This window comes from Pleurodeles waltl, chromosome 11 (assembly GCF_031143425.1).
Source record: "Pleurodeles waltl isolate 20211129_DDA chromosome 11, aPleWal1.hap1.20221129, whole genome shotgun sequence".
Lineage (NCBI taxonomy): Eukaryota > Metazoa > Chordata > Amphibia > Caudata > Salamandridae > Pleurodeles > Pleurodeles waltl.
Window position 1 is genome coordinate 39,342,155 of NC_090450.1, and position 20,718 is coordinate 39,362,872.

Consider the following 20,718-nt stretch of genomic DNA (forward strand, 5'->3'; position numbering starts at 1 on the left):
TGAGTTCATGATAGCAGTGGTGTTTTGTGTGGGGAGCAGGTCACTGGCGATAAACAGGTGGTCGGATATCACACTGGGGTTAGTCTACGTGGGGGGCGAGGCGTCTGAGAGTGTTCACGGCGGTAGATTGGGCTTCGAAGTTTTTGTAGATGCAAATTATGTTCTAGGCCATCAAGTTGGTTTCTTCAAGGTGTGCATGATATTAAAAAGCTATTCACATTTTACATCCCTGGAGGGTTATATGTGCATCTTCTTTCAATATTACAAATTCCTTATTTTGTAAAGAGGGATACACACTTCAAATATCAGTCATATTCATATAGAATATTCTATCAATGTACCAAGCCAAATTTATATTACAAGCCAAGGATTCCGATGCTCGCCTGGTCCACTGGCATGGAAAACCCTAAGAACTATATGAGGTGTCTAAATCTGCCTCCTCTTAGAGGCAACGCGTCTCCCAGAGGAGGAAGTATTTGGTTTACGCAATAAGAAGATACCCAAAAATCACCATATAAAATCAGTAGATGATTGTATATCAGAATATTGGACAACAAAATATTATAAATATAATGGCCTAAATATTACTTTCAAAAACAACATCCCAGGGAGTGTAGATTTTCTACTATCAACTCCAGAGTGGTGATATTTTTGGAAGTTATATTTATGGCACAGTTTTCCCTTCCTGATGTTGTACATTGATGATCTTGCAAGGGGCTCAACTTCCATCCAGACAGCAGCTGTCTTCATCTTGGGCATTATTCAGGAGTAGCCTTCAGGCCAGCAGGGCCCTTGGCAGCATGCTTTAGCATGATGTACTTCACTGGCTCTCTCTTCCCAACCACTGAATGCTCTCTTTTTCTTACTCACTTTGCTTTTACAAGGTGCACTTCACTGGCTCTCTCTTCTCGACCACTGAACGCTCTCATTCTTACTCACGTCTATGAATTTCGGTTATCTGACGCTGCTTACTGAATGTGGTTAGACACTGCAAACTCTCACTTAAGTTACAGGCACTCAAAACATTCATTCACATGGCATGTCTTACTAGTCCTACACCTGCAACCTAATTACTTGCAGACATGGAGATGCAAACCTGCACTCCACACACACATATAATTCCTAACACTGTTTCCATGCTCACATTAATACTGTAAGTAAATGCCACCCAGACTAGATCAAACACATGGGCTTAGCTCCAGGGGGTGTATTACACCCCCTAGAAAATGTATTCTGTACTAAATAGTCAGGTACAAGTTACTTCAGTCAGGTAATGTGAAGTATCTGTCGAATTTCACCTGTGATTTCTACATGCCCTCACTGACTGAAACACACACCCTCTCTCTGCTCTATATTTGAAGGCCTTAAAAGATGTTGATTAGTTTGAAAAATATTGCATTTTAAGTACCCCTAGCAATCTGCATTCCTCTCTCTTTCCAATGCCCCCTAGGCTGTCTTGCTTCTCAAATATTGTGTTTTAAAAATATGTCCCAGTGTGATTATTTGGAAATCTTAAGCTCAAGGCAAGATGAGAATTAAAAAATATTCACGTGGTCTTTCTGAGCTTCCATCACAGAGTTCATGTCAAATACGATGTTCAGTGTGTAATGGTGGTTGCAGGTGGTGGGAGCCAACCCTAATCTTTGAGGACAGCTACGTACTTGTCATCATCAGACTTTGGTCAAGAGCCGGAGAGAAAAAGACAGAAAAGAGAGGAAAAAGATAGTCACAATTAGGAAAACAGGGACAATGTGAGAAAGCAGAGATGAAAATAGAATCTGAAAAAATGAGAAATAGAGACAGGAAGTGGCGGGTAGTAGAATATAGAGGCATGAAGTGGAATCCATAAAAGGAATCCTATAAACCCATCAACCTCCGCAGCAGCTCTGCAGCAGGCTCCTAAGAAAACCTACCAGGGCACATTTACAAGAAAGTGGCACATCGGTCCCGATGCACCACATTTCTTGCATCGCCCTTGCCACACCTAACGACACCATGGTTTCACTGTATTTACAATATGGCGCACTGTGGCGGTTGTTAGAGCAATAGCGCCAACATATTTTACGCTATTGTGGCGCTTTGCTGCACTATCGTCAAAAATCTTGAACCTAGTGCAGCAAAGCGCAGTGAGGCCCATTGATTGAAATGGGTGAGTCATTTTAGCACCTGTTGTGAATGTTGTAAATTTCACTGCACCATTTTTTCGGGCCTCCCTGCTTCGGAACGCCCCTTTGCGTACATTAAGCCTGACACAGGCACAATGTGGTGCAAGGGGTTGCAAAGTGGGGCAATGCAAGCATTGCCCCACATTGTAAATATAGCACGGGGGAAAAGCCAGCTTAGCATAAATAAATTATGCTATGGCAGTGCAAGGTGGCACTAGGGGCTTGTAATTATTCCCTATTCTTTACCAACTGAGCACTGGTAAGGAGTGTTCAGTGTCTTTCAGTAGATCCTACGGGGCATATTCAGTAAACTTACACAGAACGCAGTGCAGCAAGCAGAGTTGGTGCGTTCATTGCCTGAAGGAGAGGGAGCACAAATACTCAATATTTACTGAGATAGGGAGCATTTCAGCTCTCTGCTTGCGCTGGTGCCCTGTGTGCAGCCTGGCACCAATGCAGGCACCCTTGCACTGTAATACAAGGGCACCGGTGCTACAGGCAGGATATGTTTTGTGAAAGAAGGGACACCTTCCTGCATAAAAACAATCCTTAGAGGAATGTATCCTTTTTCCTTGTGTGTTCCAGATTGCAGCACATGTGGAAAGATGAAGTAATGAAGATAAATAAGGATATTTCTCCTTGTTACACCTCCCTTGGGAAGGTGGATCATTCTGACCCATTCCCAGGTTTGCAAGACTTTGTAAATCTGGGAACACACCAAAATCAATGGGTGGATGTATGGTTATGCCCGTGCTCCACCCATGGAACGCATCTCAAGATGAAATGTAAGGTAATGCAATGCAAGCAGCTCCCTTGTGTTACATTTCTAAACAAAGCCACACACAGCCACACAAATCAGGCCATGCATGGCTTTATAAATATACTGAAGCCTTTGTGTTGTTGTTGTTGTTGTTGTGTTGAGCACACAAAGGCTTCATAAATATGGGCCCTTGCAGTGAATCTCCCTTAAGGCATTTGTGCACATTCTGCTTGAGCCAATAAGGCATCCATGGATTTTCATAGTTCCGTCTCAGTAAAGAAAACTGCCACTTGGGTGACACCGTCTGTCTTTTGTAGAGCATTACTCACTAGATTCCCCACTCTAGGAACCCAACTAGTACACCATGTTTGTACGTAAACCAGACTGCCCAGCCCATTATTTTGGTCGTCTGCTTCAAGTAGTTCCAAATGTAGAAGATCTGAACATCAAGGTATTAAAAGGTGAATTTATTATGCTAGGGTACTCTTATGAAGTAAACTATATTTTAGGTCCTACAGCACCCTCTTTCCTCACTTCAGTTTTGGCTGAAGGTCCAGTTTGCAGGTGAGACGCAGATTGTGAACAGTAATGACACACTAGCCTCGTGAGAAATGTGCAGGCACACAAAGATCTGCAAACAGTATTTAGCAGGATTTGTAAGTAGTTCCAAATCTTGACAATGTGTCAACAGTTCCCAGTGATTGGTCAACGGAGAGGTCCAACAGTTTGAGAACTGTATTTTTTTCATTCTGTGACCCATCCACAAATGCAATCAATCAATCATTGCATTTGTAGAGCGTGCTACTCACCCATGAAGGTCTCAAGGAGCTTGGGAGTGGGGGGGAGCTGCTACTGCTCAAACAGCCAGGTTTTGAGGAGTCTCCAGAAGGTCAGTAGGTCCTTGGTCTGCCGTAGGTGGATGGGAGAGTGTTCCAGGTCTTGGCAGAGAGGTAGGAGAAAGATCTGCTGCTGGTTGTTGTCCTGTGGTTGCGTGGGATGGTGGTGAGGGCGAGGTCGGTGGTGCGGAGCTGAAGTTTCGGGGTGTAGAAGGTGAGATGATCATTGAGGTATGCTGGTCAGGCGTTGTGGAGTGCTTTGTGGGTGTGGGTTAGAAGTTTGAATGTGATCCTTTTGTTGACGGGAAGCCAGTGTAGGTGTCTCAGGTGGGCTGTGATGTGGCTGTGGCAGGGGATGTTGTGGATGAGGCATGCAGAGGCATTCTGTATCCGTTACAGTCTTTTCTGGAGATGTGGTGAACATTTATACCAACAACAGGATTATCTGGCTACACAAGAATACAGTTGGTGCAAATGTAGAAACTTTACAGTCTTTAAGAGGAGTATTTTAGTGTTTATTCTTTGGAAGGCACAATCTGGCTGGAGGTTGTGTTTTCCTCTATATATCTGGGCATCCAACTGGTAGTGACATGCATTGGTCATGGATTCTTCTGACAATGGCATCGTTGGTAAGCACTGCATTGATCAGTATGCTAGCCTTATTAGGGAAGCACACTTTGATTTAATACTATAGTAACTCAACTTAAACTGGTGTGACTGATTTGCTAAAAATTTATTTCTCTATAATGGTGAAAGCAATCGAATGCTAGACTGTGGCAGGCACCCTCACTTGATACAGTATATCTGATTGGTTTAAAAATATGAGTGGGTGTAACTGGCATAATTCTCTCTAGCACAGTTACTCGTAATTACTGCAAAATTACTCGTAATAATGCCTAAATATGTGAGACGCGTAATATTGCATTAAGTGTTATTTTTTTGTCAAAATGCACCCTTGCATTAAATATGGGACGAGGATGCATTTGCACTAAGAAAATCACACTAAATGCTACAGGACACAAACAGCAGTAGCCAGCTGCTCTTCACTTTCTCTTAGTTCGTTGTTCCTGTGCTCCTGTGGTAGGATTTTTCACACAAATTACTTATAATTACCGAAGCTGGCGCACTCATGTAATTTTGGTAATTCTGCATTACAAGAGTAATGTGTAATTACTGAAATTACTCCCATTACCCAGGCGTAATAAAAATTTCTCCCATGCCTATATAAAATACCCATAACTCACCAACGTATTACTGAAAATGACACAACTGTTGTTTGTGAGTAAAATTATTTTCTTGATTTAAAACTTTGCTATTTGCACTTTGGGATTAATTATTTTAATTACATTTGCAGTCTCATATACGGTTTCCTTAATAACATAAACAACTGCACAATCATATTCAGCACCTTCCCACACTAGTTTTGAGTTGGACACCTCTGTGCATATTGAGTTTCTTCTGCAAAGGGATCTTGCCTTCCACCAAGGTGAGCAGATTAATGTGAGACTAGGCACTCTGAGGATTATCACATGGATGAGAGATGAAGGTTTCAAACGTGACCCAGTTTGTCGCCTATGTTCAGATGCATACCTCTTCCTCTGATGATCTTTCCTTATTTTGGCCTCATTTTTGCCACTTCATATTCAGATTTCAAATTCCGTGTACACAGAGACTTAGATTTATAATAGATGTTCTTGTCATCGTATGATGTCCTTCTGTCCAGCGTGAGGCTCTCAAATCTTTGGATAAATGGAGAGATTGGTCGAAAAGTCATGTCCCGGTGCCAGCTGCATCTCTTTCCCCTATCTGCTCGGTATGCTGAGGACTTGGTGGTGAAGACGAAGTCTGGGAGCGGTAGTCCAGAAGAGATGGAAAGCTTACCCTGGGTTAGAACAAAGAAGGGTCTAACAGAGCCTGGGAAGATGATGGGCAGGGTGACAAGGTGCTCCTCTGTAATGGTGCTATAGAAGGACAAGGTGCCTCCAGTGAAGTTCAAGAAGATGCCAATTCTCTGCACCAAAGGTGGAACCGAGTCCAGAGCTTCTACCTCATTACCATAAAGGACTCTAAAATTACCTGGTGGTTGACGCTCCAAACACCAAGAGTCACAAGAAGCATCAGAGAGGAAAGCAGTGTCCACACAAACACCTGTGGTGATCAAAAGAATGATACAGTATTAGTGAGTCTTTGAAACAATCAGACCTCCAGCATTTCACAAATATCTGCAATCAAAGTGCATATCACCTCCATCTTTAGACCTTCCCACTTGCAAATATGCATCATGATTAATTCCAGCCCATTGCACTCTCACACTTAAAAGGCCGAGTATAGAAGTGGAACCCTGATACAATCCTCTCTTTAATTACAATTTACTCCCCACATTTCACCTCATGTACTCCACTTAGTAGACACATTGTCTTAACAGTTTGCCCAGTTTCCATTGCACGTCACTTTTGGTGTGCTCTTTACCTTCCTTTGAAGAGAATATTGGGCACACAAACCATGGAAGAGACTTACCATTGCTATTCTGTAACAGTATTACCTAAGCAATATTTACACCTCTTTCTGAGTTTTCCCATTTGGAATGGAAAGTAACTTGTGTTAACTGTCTTTAAGGCCCAATATTGTCAGATGGTACTCAGGTTTTTATAGTGTAAAGTGTACAAAATCCCCTCATGGCTGAAATCCTGGGGCCAAGCACAATTTGCATCTGTTTCGGAATCTGAAATTGTTAGCAAACAAGGTCTGGGCCTTATCTCAGAATTTCCACAGCAATGTTCATGGGGCTGATAGTACCTTGGAAGATTGATAGGCGCCGAGGACTGATGGTAAAATATTCACCATTTGTTGCCCCTCCACAGAGTCTATTTGGATTGTGCCAACCTGTATCCCGTGTGATTACTCTTGCCTGTATGGCTGTAGTGAGATATTTCTTCCAAGGAGGCCTTTTATGTAGAGTTATGTATCGCATGTAGGGTTAATAGTTGTTTAGTAGTTTCACTCACAAGAGATTGATTAACAAAAATAAATGAGTACATTCATCTTAATAAAGTACATCTTGTACATTAAAGCTAGGGAACACACAATTTGCTATGGTGTAGATACAAGGGATTGGGTGAATAACTGATAAACACCACGTAAGGTGGAATGTACCACATCACAATCAAACTTGAAACTTAAGGAGTTCAAGATAGTAAACAGAGGAAGGCTGCATTACACTAGTAATGCATTGACAACATCATCCCACTCAAACACACAAAAGGCGATGACAGAAATGCCAGCAATTTGTCTAACCACTGACAATTCCTTGGGGTAGGGTCCTTGTTCACTGTGCCACTGGAACCAAGCTCCATGTCTCAAGAGCCCTAATCAGCAAAAAACTGGACCTAGGATGCTTGTTTTCTGATTCAATGAGGAACTGGACTGGCAGTTCAGGCTGGACTGTTTCCATTGGAGCAGGGTCAAAACTGATTTGCACATGACAGGTTCTAGTCTGATGTGACATAATGCACAAAAGAACAAGGAGTTGGAGTGCTACCCTGAGCGACTGCAAGTATCAGACTTATTGCAAGCATCCTCCCATCACATTTTGTGTGTTTGATGTAACACCCTAAGTGGCCAAGAGTATGCCCAGGTGTGGGCCCTTGCTCACTATACCATTGGAATTAGGCTACACCTGTCCGGACAGCCCCAGTCAGGGCAAAGCTGACTTTGGGTTTCTTGTGTACCAGTTCGGAGAGGACCTTGCTTGGTAATTAGGGCTGGACTGTTCCTATTGGAGTGGAGTAAAGACTGATTTACACATGGATGGGTCTAATTTGAGATTGCAAGGTCACCAAAAGAATGATCGGTTGGAAAAGTACCCCGAGTGACTGCCAGTGGTTAGCCTTACTGTATGTAGGCTCCCATCACCTTTTGTGTGTTACTTCATCGCACTACCTAAGGACCAGAGCACAGCACAAGAACCGACATAGAAATAGTTGTTCCATTAAAGTATAACAAATAAGCCATACTCCCAAAATATTAACATTTATAAATCACTCAGAAATGTGGTCTACAAATAACTTGCCTTAGTTCTTGAGATCTTTTTTAAAGTGTAGTATGAGTTGTTAATGTGAAAATTATTCAAATTCTTGTTGAAAATATAACATAATATTTAACTAATCTTATACAATACACCTGGATACTACTATACATTTGGATCCACTATGAATGTAATCCTGTGAGCTTGCACCTTGTTTTTAGTGGCACTCACTTGTGAATGAACCAGAAATGTGCAGTTTGTCGACTGCTGCACCGAAGGAACAAGATACTTGTGTCTCTCTCTTGGCACAAGTAAGTGTGCCATGAAGTGGCAATGAGGCTGGTGGTAGCAAAGGCTACAGGAAAGTACATAGAAGAAACGGATAAATCAATGTTACCCAGACTTTAGTATGGAGTAAATCCATGTTAAGGTCCAACGAGCTCCTTGAGCGAAGTCTCGATCTGGCTTGGCCTTCATAGGGGTAAAACAGGGATTTGCAAAAAAAGGAGCCAATTAACATAATAGACAGCACTTAATATTGATTCACTTGATGGGATGGATGCCGGCTTTATGGCAAGGATGGTTTAACAATAGACTATTATACTGATCATTACCCAGTCACTCTTTGGCCTGTAAAGTCTTAACAGTTGCCTCATTTGACCCCTGTTTTCAGCAGATGTCTATGTTTCCTTTTCACTTGCTGTTTTGGATAGCTTGCATTTTAGTTTCGATTTTATCCAGCAATATTAGTTCTGTACAGTGCTTAATTTGAGCTGGTGTTTGCCGGTGGGGGGCTCCTGGAGTTCATTTTTGGGGACCGGCACTTATTTTCCCTCTTCAGACATTTCGTGAGAGCAAGGGTGGGGAAACGCACAAAATGTGGAAAGACGGAAGACAAGAAAGACGGAAAAACCATCACTATGGGAAAAAGAAGAAACCAGCAAGCCAGAGATAAAAGTGATTAAAGACACCTGGGGTGTAGTCAAAGCTATGCAGACTTGGCATTCGCTGATCTGATATTAAAAAGTGCCGATGATGGCTTCTAGGCACAGGTTTAGACACCGGTACCTATTTAATTAAAAATTAAACACTGGTTCTGAACATTGCATCTGAGTGTGTTTACTGTTTCTCATGAAGCACAATTGCCTTAGTCTTATATTTTAGTATTGTTGTTCCTGCCCTCTAACCATTTTTGAAGAAAAAAAAACTACAGCCTACTAAAAAGCTTATGCCACTTGCAACAGTGTGGATCTTATGCTAGACATAAAAGGCCCAGAATAAAAGTGCACAAAAAATTCTGAAATAACTTTGAAAGGATCACAGTTATATTGCATATAATTCTAATCTCAAATAATTCCTGTTTAATGCTTTCAGCGTGAAAAGATAACATAGGGCCTCATTAGGAGTTTGGCAGTCGCACCACGGGACCGCCAAACACGCGGTGAGGACGCCACTGCCATGGCGGCCACCCTGTCCTATTACAAGGTTTCCACTGGTCTGACCGGCAGAAACCTTGAAACAGAGCTTTCCCGCCGGTCAGACCGGCAGGAACATAGCTATGAGATAGCACTCAGCTCTCTTAAAGGAGGCGAGTGCTTACTCGTAGCACAGAGGGGGCCGACCAGCTCCCTCGGAATGTGCACTGTCTGCAAATCAGACAGTGCTCATTGCACTGGTGCTAGGCAGGGGCCCCCAGTGGCCCCCAGCCCTTGTTCTTCACCAGCCTTTTCATGGCGGGTTCCCTGCTAAGAAAAGGTCGGTGGAGGACAAGGTTGTAATCAGCCAGGTGGCGCTGAGTTTACCGCCAAGATGGCTGACTACAGTCAAGACCGCTGTCACCCCATCGGGATCTGTGATCCTGGTGGGGACGGCGGTCTTAAGGTGGGTCCCCCCGCCTAACTCATAATGTGATAGTCGGACTGCCACAGTTGCGGCGGTCCTACGGCCACAGCAAGGTTTGTGGTCTTAGGACCGCCAGCCTCGTAATGAGGCCGATAAAGTGAAACATAAGACAGAGAGCACACTCGTTGTGGGGACTTTTCTTGTGGCCCTGTCCCAGTGATCGATTTTTGGAAAGTATTCTTTGTGGGTACTGGTATTTATCACTGGTGTCAAATGGGCAACAATACTATTGAAATCCAATTGGATAACAAGGTTATTCATACTGGGTCCATTTCTTCTTTTAGTTAGACTAGGTCTCACTAGGAAGTGGTAGGGGTTGCAAACTGAAAAACAGTATGGCATAGTAAATAACACTAATACAGGTATAAAAATCACAGTTATGTATAATATACACACAAAACAAATGGCTAATGCTGCCATCTTCTGTGTGTGAGATATGACTCCCAAATGTATTTATAGCTCTTTGTGCTACACACTATAGACCTTATTCACAAAGATAAACTTTCACTTTTGTTTAAGTTTATGTTTTATTGTAATTCACAAAAGTATTTTACTACTATTTTACTAGTACCTTACTAGTATTACTTACTTGTATTTTACTAGTATTAATATTAGTGCTAGTATTTTTCTAGTATCTTTACAAATGGGGAGTTTTCACACACAGAAAGATGGAACAGTCCTATCTTTTTATGTGAGGGAATCCACGCTCGTAAAGATATTACTCATAAAATACATTTATGAATAGCAATCATAAACTTACACAAAAGTTTAAATTTAACTTTGTGAATCAGGCCCTATATTTGTACTTGACGTTTCATAAAGCACATGAATACACACCTGTTCATACACCCGGAGACATATTGATGACTTAGAAATATCTGTAATTGTCTGGTACTATGAAATTGCATCTATAAACAGTTGAAAGTCTAGAGCTTTAGTAGATTAGCTCTGGGCCGAAGGGACAGAGGCAAGCAGTCCATTTCAATTGCTTCATCGAAGGAACAAGCCTCCAGTTGCAATTAATTTGTGTTTGGACCACTGATGCAGGATTTTTCCTGGTGGTAGAATTTAATACAGGATGTCTCTGTTAATCAATTAGTATTCTACCCACAAAGATTTGAGGACAGTTGGATGTTCAATAAGCAACTATTGCAGTGAAGCCAAACCTGGAGAAGTACAACCCTTTTTAGACAAATTGGATAAATTGTGCGCTTGAGGCTGTGCAGAGCTGAGAAAACATATGTAGTTTAAAATCAATTTTGATGGCAGGATTTCTTACACAAATGCCATTGGTGGCTCAATGACATAAAAATGAGGCCAAGCAGATAGGACCACCGATGGGTGTGGACAAATAGAAGCAATATCTCAATTTTATCATCAATCAGTGTCAGCAGGTTGTGGTACAGCCAGGTAACCATGTACTAACTGCTGTGGAGTAGTGAAAGTCGTTAATGTCACGTGTTGAGTTCTTATACTTAGGAAGTCCTGGAACCAGCTAGCAGCAATACCCTGGATGTTGAGATCATTGAGTCTAGATAGTAGAATGTTGTGGTCAATAGTGTCAAATACCGCAGAGTGGTCCAAAGGTATCAGGCAGTTGCTTGGCCCTTGCTCGTCATCAACATCATCAAACATCACTGTCTCAATGCTGCATCCTGGGTGAAATCCTGTAGGGACTGGGTGAAGAATGTTTGTTACTCTCAACAAGCGGTTGGTTTCACATTGATCTAGCTACTCGTTTAGATATGTATGGCAGGTGAGAGATTAGAAAGAAGATCTGCATTCAATAAAGGTTTCTTCAATCAGGGGAGTAAAAATGTTGGTTCTAATTATAGCAGGACATGCCAATGCTGAGTGAGCGGTTATGTATATATATATATATATATATATATATATATATATATATATATATATATATATATATATATATATATATATATTGCATTGGAGCCCATATTTTGCCTTAGGACTTCATATAGAGTCTGTCTGGCAGAATGTCTTCAAGAGAACATGAGTGTCTACTATCTTGTACAATCTGAAATAAAGATTGGGTCCTAATGAGTTTGTCCTTAGGGTACAGAGCACATATTATTACCCAAAAGAGCAGTATTTTCTAAGCATGGTAAATACCTCCTATTAAGAGTTTTTGAAAGGAAAATGGAGCATGACATGTGGAATCAGTTTTAACCACACCAAATTACACATTTGGCCATTCTTTTCTGGGCCATTTCACCTGATAAATTTCCTCATGTTTGACCTACGGAAACTTATATGGGGATAAATGTCACACAAATCATAATTTTGGATCACTAATAGAATATCGGAAACAAAAATACTGTGTAGATAAAATATCTTGTCAAAAATGTCAAGGACCAAAATATACAGAAGGTAGAGAAGGTAAGTATATATAGATTTACTATTCTTAACTCCACATCTATGTACCTTGAAGATAGAACTATATATATATATATATATATATATATATATATATATATATATATATATATATATATAGTCAAGGTACATTTTTTGGAGTTATAAATTGTAAAACTTTGCTTACCTATAGAAACTCACCTTCACAATATTTTTGTCCTCGATATTCTTTCTACAATATTTTGCCCCACGGTATTTTTGTTTCGAATATTTTGTCTAAACAACTATAATTCGGATCCCGTGCAAACATACATTTGCAAAGGGGTTGGAAATGAGCACTTAACTTGTAATGAGGGCCTTGGTCTATTACGGGAGCAAAATGTGATATCTGGAAGAATAGGTGGTCTTTCCTAGAACATCAGCCGTATGGCCAACATTATCCTAGGGGGGCTGTACTCAACTCCAGAAACTTCAGAAAATGACTGGTCTTTTACTATAATATTTAATCTTTTGATGCACCAATCCATAGAGAGATGCACAAGATAAAAAGGATGCACACAGTAATGAAAATTCTGGCTCTAGATTCTAATATCAGTAGGTACAAGTCTCAGCTGCTGAGCTTTCTGCAATAAAATTAGTCAAATGTCCTGGAACTGAAAATCCCATCACACAAACCCACACAGGGTCTTATTCCGTGATTTTACAGGCACATTTCCGGTTTCCTTCGGAATCTTGGTGTCCATGTCTTTGGCGAACAGGGAACCACCTACCGTGTGCACTCATAAAGGAGTTTCAAACCCAGCTCATGCTCCAGTGTTTCAGTGCTTTCTCCCAGGTCCCCTGGGTATCTACCTTTTGCTTCTGACTGCCAACCCACCTCTCACGGCCACCGCTTCGCGATGGTGTGCCTCCCATTGGACTGGAGGCATTCTTTGGACAAGCAGGCTTCACCGGTTCCCCTCTGGAATTAGACTTTTGTGTTAGTGACCAACTACCACTGTCAATGACTACATTGCTGGAGCCATAAGAATTAGAAAGATGGTTCAAGTGGTCCTCAGAACCAAATGACCTCCAAAAGCCAACAGAGCTAGAGACTTTTTGGTCCGGTTGGGAATTGGAAAAGGAGATAAGAGGTATCCTACATTTAGGCATGTCTACCCTGAACAATAACAAGATGCAAATGAGTCAACATCTTGATCAGAGAAGCATATGGTGCCAAAAGAGCATCACTAGTCAACCATGTTGTTTGAACCATCTACACACAAGACACAGGTGCCACTCGCACATGTCCCACAGATGAGAGTGCAGGAGGCCTTGTCTATGGGGGACTCGACCAACTTTTACCAGGGGGAAGAAGGAGGTAGTCTCCACTTCAGAAGTACAGTACAAAAAGCCATGTGTCTCTCTTCTAGAGTTACACTGCTGCCACTGTCAGTCATCACACAGCCTGAGATGAGGTAGCCACCCTCCTTTAAGCTGTGGAATCACTACCATCCCCACTGGGCTCTATGAATGAACAGCGCAGCAGTGACAGAGCAGCTCATGCATACCTCCGGGCTATCCAGTTCAGTGGAGGAAAAACACAGGTCCGGTCACAAAAAAGGGAAAGAGCAGGGCAGTACAATTTTAGTCAGGCAAAGGACATTTATACCAACAACATGAAGAACATTTCTTCAGGGGTCAACAGATAGGGCACTGCATTATAGGGCATCACCTTGGACATTCCACAATCAGCAATGGGGTTCAAGGATTATGATATAGGTGTCCTGGATATCAATTACAAAAATATCACCTGATTTAATAATAGAACATCTACACCCAATGAGCAATATTTTTGCAGTTGATATCTAGGCCATGATATATATGTCAGATCATAATTTTGTTGTCAATACTCTGACATACATCCAGTGTTCCAGGAGACATGGCACAGGTCACTGGTTCAAAGGCCACGAGTCAGGACTTGGTTCAGCAGACATGGAAAATTACATTACTAGATGATTAAGAAATAGGACTTTCTTGAAAGGATAATGGGAAAGGTATTGCTTGTGTATTCTATGATCCAGGTACTGAATCTCGTATGTTACTGTCCCAGAAGCCATAAAGTGCACCATTGCTCCAGCGATCAAGTATATGTCTATGAGGAAACAGAGCTAGGCACCTGCTCTGGAAGCAACGAACAATGACATTGTGGACTATGCGATAAGGACATTGTCGACTGTGTAATAAGGCGCAGCTCCTGCCACTCACCAAGTTGATAAGCCTGGCTGTTACACACATCCACCTCCCAGTAGAAAAGGCCTCTCTTGATGCTGACATCCGCCCTCACCTGAGGCTTTGGAGGAAGCTTCTGAGCTACCACTTCACTTTCCTTGAGAGATGGCAGTGCTGTAGACACTGAGCAGATGAATGTAGTTTCATTTATAGATTTTCTCCGCAGGCTGCATGATGAGAGAGCTTCCCCGGTATAGGTCACCTGGAGACCCGAGGGTGAGATGGTCAGCAGTGGATGGGCAGTGGTGGAGTCCAGTCTGAAACTCAGTCCTACAGAAATAATGCAGAATATGGACATGATAGTACACACTCTTATGTTTTCAGATGCAAAACCTCTCACTGCAGCTTTTAATACTCCATTTTCTTTGCCGCGTCAGCATTGGTGCACTCTTCCCATCTCAGACCTATAACTCTCTGCCTCAAAGTGGAAGTGTTCAAAAATCACTCTTAGTGAGTCAATGCTCATCAATCTTGATCTGCAGCACTCACTGCAATTCAACTGCTGGAAGCCATACTTGGGCCATCAAATGCCCTCATTCTACCTTCAATACACAAGCAGAAGTATGAACCACAAACAGAGGAAGGAATAAAGTGCAGAAGAAAATAGCAAAATCTCACAGTAACACTGGGAGAACATAGTAATTCTAATTATGAGATTAAAACATTTCAATAAACATGTTTGTGTTAAAAACAACAACTCTTCCATGATTTCAGAAAACACACTTTTCTTAATTTATTAAAATATTTCTTATGTATCCACCTCTTTCTGAAATTTGAAATGTATTTGAATAAAATATATTGTCCCTCACATTAAAAGTACTATAAATGACTATCTGAGGGCTCCAACCATGGACGTCATTTAGGGGCCAACAGGGGTCGCAGCTGCGACCCCTGTCTTACCCTTTGTGACTCCTGGTACTGCCTTTGCGACCCCTGACCTCAGAGATGGCAAAATGAGTGCCTGGATAACAGAAGCCGCTCGTCCTCATGGACGTTGGATGGGGGCCCACTTTCCTGGTTTTCTGTAAATCTTTTACTACCCAAATAGTGGACAATATTATTTATTATTTGTGTAATAAAAATGGAGTAGAATTAGCTGGAATGTGACTCAATCTAAGGTGAGTTAAACATGCTTTTCAATGTATGTTGCATGCATGCTTACGGTGAGGGTGTGCTTATGCGAAAAAGTGTGTGAATCTGTGCGCATGTGTATGTGAGTCAAGGTAAACATCAAATGGCGTGTGAAGTCATTTACACTACCCCTGGCATTTTGGTGAGTTGACACTCATGACTCCAACCCCAAAGATCATTGCCTTGCATATATATATATTTTTTTTTACCACAGATTGCCCTTTCTTAATTGAAAAAATATTCAGGTGATATTTCTCTTATATCATATTCAGGAAATCAATCAAAAAATGCAATGCTAGAACAAGAATAGAGGTAGCCTCACTTTTAGGATTTTGTAAGGGTAGCAACAGCTGCAGTATTTGCCAGTAAGTGGTAGTACTTATAATGTAAGAGCTACCAATACCCGGCGCGGCTCCTCCGCTACGGCTGAGGAGCGTCGCCCCTCCACCAGCAGCAGCAGGAGCAGCAAACCTTTGAAAATAAAATTATAATAAACAATGTTTACTATTGTTTTATTTTTAAAGGGGAGGGGACATGGGGGTGATGAGCAGTGAGGGTAGTGCACAGAGCACTCCGCTCGGTGCGCATGCATGTTTGGCTGTCCGTCCTGGGCCGGCCAAACACACATGCACACAGGGCTGTCTCCAACCCGGCACTGTGTTGCCAAGCTAGAGAGAGCAGGCCCAGCCTTCCAGTCTGCAATGGAGCGCCCATCCAGGGCAGTCCAGCGAATCATAACGCTGCTATGAGCAGCGTCATGATTGGTGCAGGGCAGGCTGGGAGCCTGTGCCTGGAGTGCAGCGGTGGTCCAGAAGCGCGGCGGCGACCTCAAGGTAAGTTTCATTTTTTTTTTTTTAAATGTATTTGTAATTTGCTCCTCCTGCCCTGCCACTTTGCCCAGCCGCCAGGCGCGACAGCCAATACCTCCATGATTTTATTAAATATACTTTCTTAAATATGCGCTTTTACTCCAATCACATCATTAGGAAAAATCAGTTACTCACATTTAAAGCATTTATCCCTTAAGCACTATATTTATGCAGAGTTGACAAACTGCAATTTTCCTCAGATGTCAGAGAGGGGACGGAAAAAAAGAGCTCCTTTTCCCTAAACCGTGAGTTTTTCCTATTTACTCTGGAAACTGTTTTCACCCTGTGAGTAATTTATCAACATTTCATTCTGGGTCCCTTCACTTTGGCCTGGTTCTTCAGAAAATCAGGTTGTTTTGACAAACACGTTAGGCATATAAAGGAATTTTTTGAAAAACAGGAGATCCATTCAAGTTGACTTGACAAAGTTAGTTAGGAGAAAACAGGGGGGCCACGACCATTATTACACAGCTCTGAATTCCAACCCCTCCACAAACGTCTGAATGCACAGGGATTGGAATTGAAACCCCAGCTCATAATCACACCCTTAGTGTCAAGTAAAACCAGTTCTTAATTTGTACCAGTGGTTACAGGGGTTGGGCACCAGCAATCATTTTTGGGGAGCAGGATTTATGTTTCATAAGACTTTGACCCAGATCAAGAAAGATAAAGGCAGAAATGGCAGAAGACAGTGGGAAGAGAAAATGACCACACACCTACAGTTTGCTAGTAAAAGACAAACATAAAAGGGGTGCAGAGGGCCCTCTCATTTCCCGCGCTCTGCCGCCAGTCCACCTGCTGCACTATTGATACCAATGCTTTTCATTCTTCTTCTTAGACCTCAAACTATAAATAAAGACTTGTTTTGTGAGTCAAATAGTGCCATACTGATAGTCCGCCACAAGATGGCACCCATTCTCACCTCAAAAAAATCAAGGGCCGTATTTACAAGCAGCCTGCACCACCGGTGCATCACTTTTTGGAGGCGCACTAGCGGCACAGGTTGCTGAACCATATCTACAAGGCCAAGCAGAGCCACTTTGCATGGCTTTACATGACCTTGCAGATATAGAGTTAGGCAACGCAGCGCAGGTCGCTGTGTTGCCATACTTTGCGTCAAGGTGGTGTTTCCATGGGTGTTGCGTGGGTGTTCCCCATGCAACATCCATGGATTTTTACGCATTCCCAGGTTTACAAGGCTCTGTAAACCTGGGAATGCGTCTAAGGCCTATGCCACCCCAGGGCTGGCGTGAGAGTGATGCAATGGAGAGAAATATGTTTATTTCTTCCCGTTTTATTCTTCTTTCTATGTGTGCTGCATTCTGCATTGCCTCCATTGATTGTTTGTGTGCAAGAAGGCGTCCCTTCCTGCACAAAAACAATCACTCCCACAACGCAGGCATCCTGGCACCATGGTGCCAGGGTGCCTGCGTTGGTGCATGGCAGCAAGTTGTACGCCAGTGCAGGTGAAGAGGAGAGAAATGCACGGTATCTTGTAGATATTGTGCATTTCTGCCCTTTCCCAATGGCGAAGGGCAGTGCAGCAGCACACCTGCTATGCCACCCTGCGCCATGGACCTAGTAAATGCAGCCCCATGTATGCATCACTTTATTTAAAGATCACTAAAGTGTGCATTCCCCTCACCTCATGTTAAACATGGTCTTGTGAGCTATACCAGCAAATCAGGCCCATATTTATACTTTTCTAGTGCCACATTTGCATAATTTTTTGACGCAAAAGTGGTGCAAATTTACAAAATATAATTGCATTTTGTAAGTTTGTGACGCTTTTGCGTCACAAAAATACGCAAATGCGGCACTAGAAAAGTATAAATATGGGCCTAAGTTACTGCTTCAGCTTCATTGCCCAAATCCAAAGTGCATATAACAAAGAGGAGGCCTTCAGGGGAATGGCATGTATAGGTCACTCAGCGGGCTACAACCCTAACCCTCTTACAACATTCAGCCCTATAGGAACATACCTGTGACTTTAGCATACAGGCCAACATTGAAGAGCAAGCAAGTGGATAGATTTATAAAAAACATTGTTGGGAGAATGTGTTTTCTCCACTTATCTGCCTGAATCGTGTTTATCTATTGGTATGTATGGTGACAGACAATCAGCATTTCTTTTTTGGGCGTTTAATAAAAGGGCAAAGACAGTAGAGTTCTAAACCCTGTTTTTGTATGTGCTATGCAAAACTGCTAAAAATAAAGCGTTTAGGCCTGACACTTTCTATAAACTCTCCATCCAAGAATGAATTACAAAGCATTAGCCTCTGATGTCAGAGGTAATTCTTGGATGGGGAGATGAGAGCGTGCATGACCGGCATCCACATTTCACTTTTACATACATGGCAACATTTTAGAAGATGGAAGTGAGGGATTTAAAAAATAATAATAGGGAGAATGTATTTTCCCTATTGATCCCCTATTGATTGAATGAGAAGCAATTTCAGGTGGGAGGCAGCTAAGATGAAGCATTTTTTGTCCTCAAGAGTCAGGAGTCTTTCTCCTGAATCTGGTATACTGGCATGTATGCTTTTGCCTTGTTACCAGCAGATCATGATTCAGCAAACCAAATTGGGTTTCTGCTTGCAGGAATCTGGAGGCAGGAGACTAACCTTCAAATCATTAATCTCCTGTCTGAATTAGGAGGGTTGGCATGTATATTACAAGTGTTGGGAGATAGCAGTCAAGAAAGTTTGTCGGATGTGTGAATGCCTCTGGACAGGTGCATGTGACCTGTCATCCACAGGGGCATAGTTTCGGGGGTGGTGTTTGGGGTGTTACATCCCCCTAATAAATATATTTTCTGGTAACACACATACACACTCTCTCCATACACACTCTCTCCATCTCTCAGGCTTCAAAGTCTTCAAAAATGTTGCTTATTTTACAAAATATTGTCATTTCTCTCACTTAGTTACCCTACTCCATTCCTTTGCCTTTTCAATGTCCCTTAAGACCGTTTTATGCTTGTGGTATAATGTGTTCTAACATTATATATTTGGGAAGTCTGAAGCTCATATCCCCCACCCAAATCTTACTGACCAAGCTAGGCCCGTGTTCACCCAAATAATAGTAGGAGCAGGCTGGGCATGGCCATTAGCCTTCCCCGTTTCACCAACGTGCTCGAAGTCTCCAGACTGTGGACGAAGCGGCAGTATGTAAACCACTGCACAGTGAGGTGGGTCGGACAGCCATCACCCTGAGAACTATGTATAGAAGCATGCATAGAAATGTGTATTGCTGTTTGTACAGCGTGAACCTTGCTGAAGAACAATTACGCAGAGAACAGTGGGTATGGCTTGCAAGACACATTCACTTGTGATGTCTCCGGCCTAAGTGCAGGCCTCACTCATACTAACCGTCATTGGTGCGGGACAAAACACACATAAATGCAGTCAGTGCAGTGCAAGAGTGACCCTGAGTGCCCCACCTCTCCTTTATTTTTTCCCTCCGCCATGCCCAGCTTAGAGGTTGCCTGCTATGTCATGACTCGTTGATAGTGGCCAGGTCTTCCACTACATCCCTTCCCACGCTGGTTGGTATCCACACCTTCCTGGACACCTCTGGGAACCACCGCCATCGGTGGTACTACCATAGTTATCCGAGGCTCAATTTGGAGCAGGGATGGGTCTTGGTGGGACAATCATGCCAGTCTCCCTCAGCAACCAGCCTGCCACCGGTCACTCTCAGATTCTCTCCAGGTGGTGTGATCAGCCTGAAAGGCAAGGAGCACCCAGGAATAGATGTTAGTGTTAGCTAGCTGGTACTGCCATACTCCACAGGATTGGATCCTGATCCCAATCCTTCCGCTGACATCTTTGTCCCCACCAGGGCATCTTGATTTTATTGAAATGACACATTTCGGCTGGCCACCTACAACCTACCCTTTGAGCAGTGACCATGGTGCCCATGATCTTTGTTATGAGCCATGGGTCTTTTTGAAAGGTGTCTTAATTTCTACCCTGGGTATCTGTCCTTGACCATCACATGGTCTCTCACCCACTAGGTGGGGGCCTGGGCTCTGTGAGCTTGGTTGGCCTTGTCATTTGTGGCTTATCTCTTGAGTTGCAATCGGGTTCGGTCCATCACTGCTTTTTTTAATGATGGTCCAGTAAGAATACTGTTTCTCACCACCTAGTGAGACAGTAGCTCAATGGGAGAGCATGATGTGGTGCTGTGTGGTGTGTGTTGATAAGCCCTCAAGAACTGGTCCAGAGCACTTTTTAAGCATGCGCTTTAAGTGCTCAAACTCCTCATTGGCCTAGGGCAGTTGAGGGGTGATTTTCCGATGCTGGATTCTAAGGGTATTAAGGTAGTATGTGAATTTCATGTCCTTTAAAAGGAGGTCCATTGTCTACCTTGATTTCCAGTGGCA

At 42.6% G+C, this 20,718-nt stretch overlaps 1 protein-coding gene across 8 annotated transcripts in view; it reads right to left on the bottom strand.

Moving 5' to 3' along the window:
- Positions 1-2,423: 2,423 nt before the first annotated feature.
- Positions 2,424-20,718, bottom strand: part of LOC138265356 (uncharacterized) — a 34,718-nt gene continuing 16,423 nt past the window's right edge. For 3 of the 8 annotated variants that reach the window (XM_069212995.1, XM_069212996.1, XM_069212992.1), the window contains 2 exons: positions 14,308-14,601; positions 4,248-5,909 (listed from right to left, as the gene is read on the bottom strand). In XM_069212995.1, coding sequence (XP_069069096.1) covers positions 5,374-5,909; positions 14,308-14,601 — 830 coding nt within the window. In that variant the 3' untranslated portion in view covers positions 4,248-5,373. Of the gene's footprint in view, positions 5,910-14,307; positions 14,602-20,718 lie in introns of all 8 variants that reach the window. The other 5 variants (XM_069212994.1, XM_069212997.1, XM_069212993.1 and 2 more) reach the window with 4 other exon arrangements.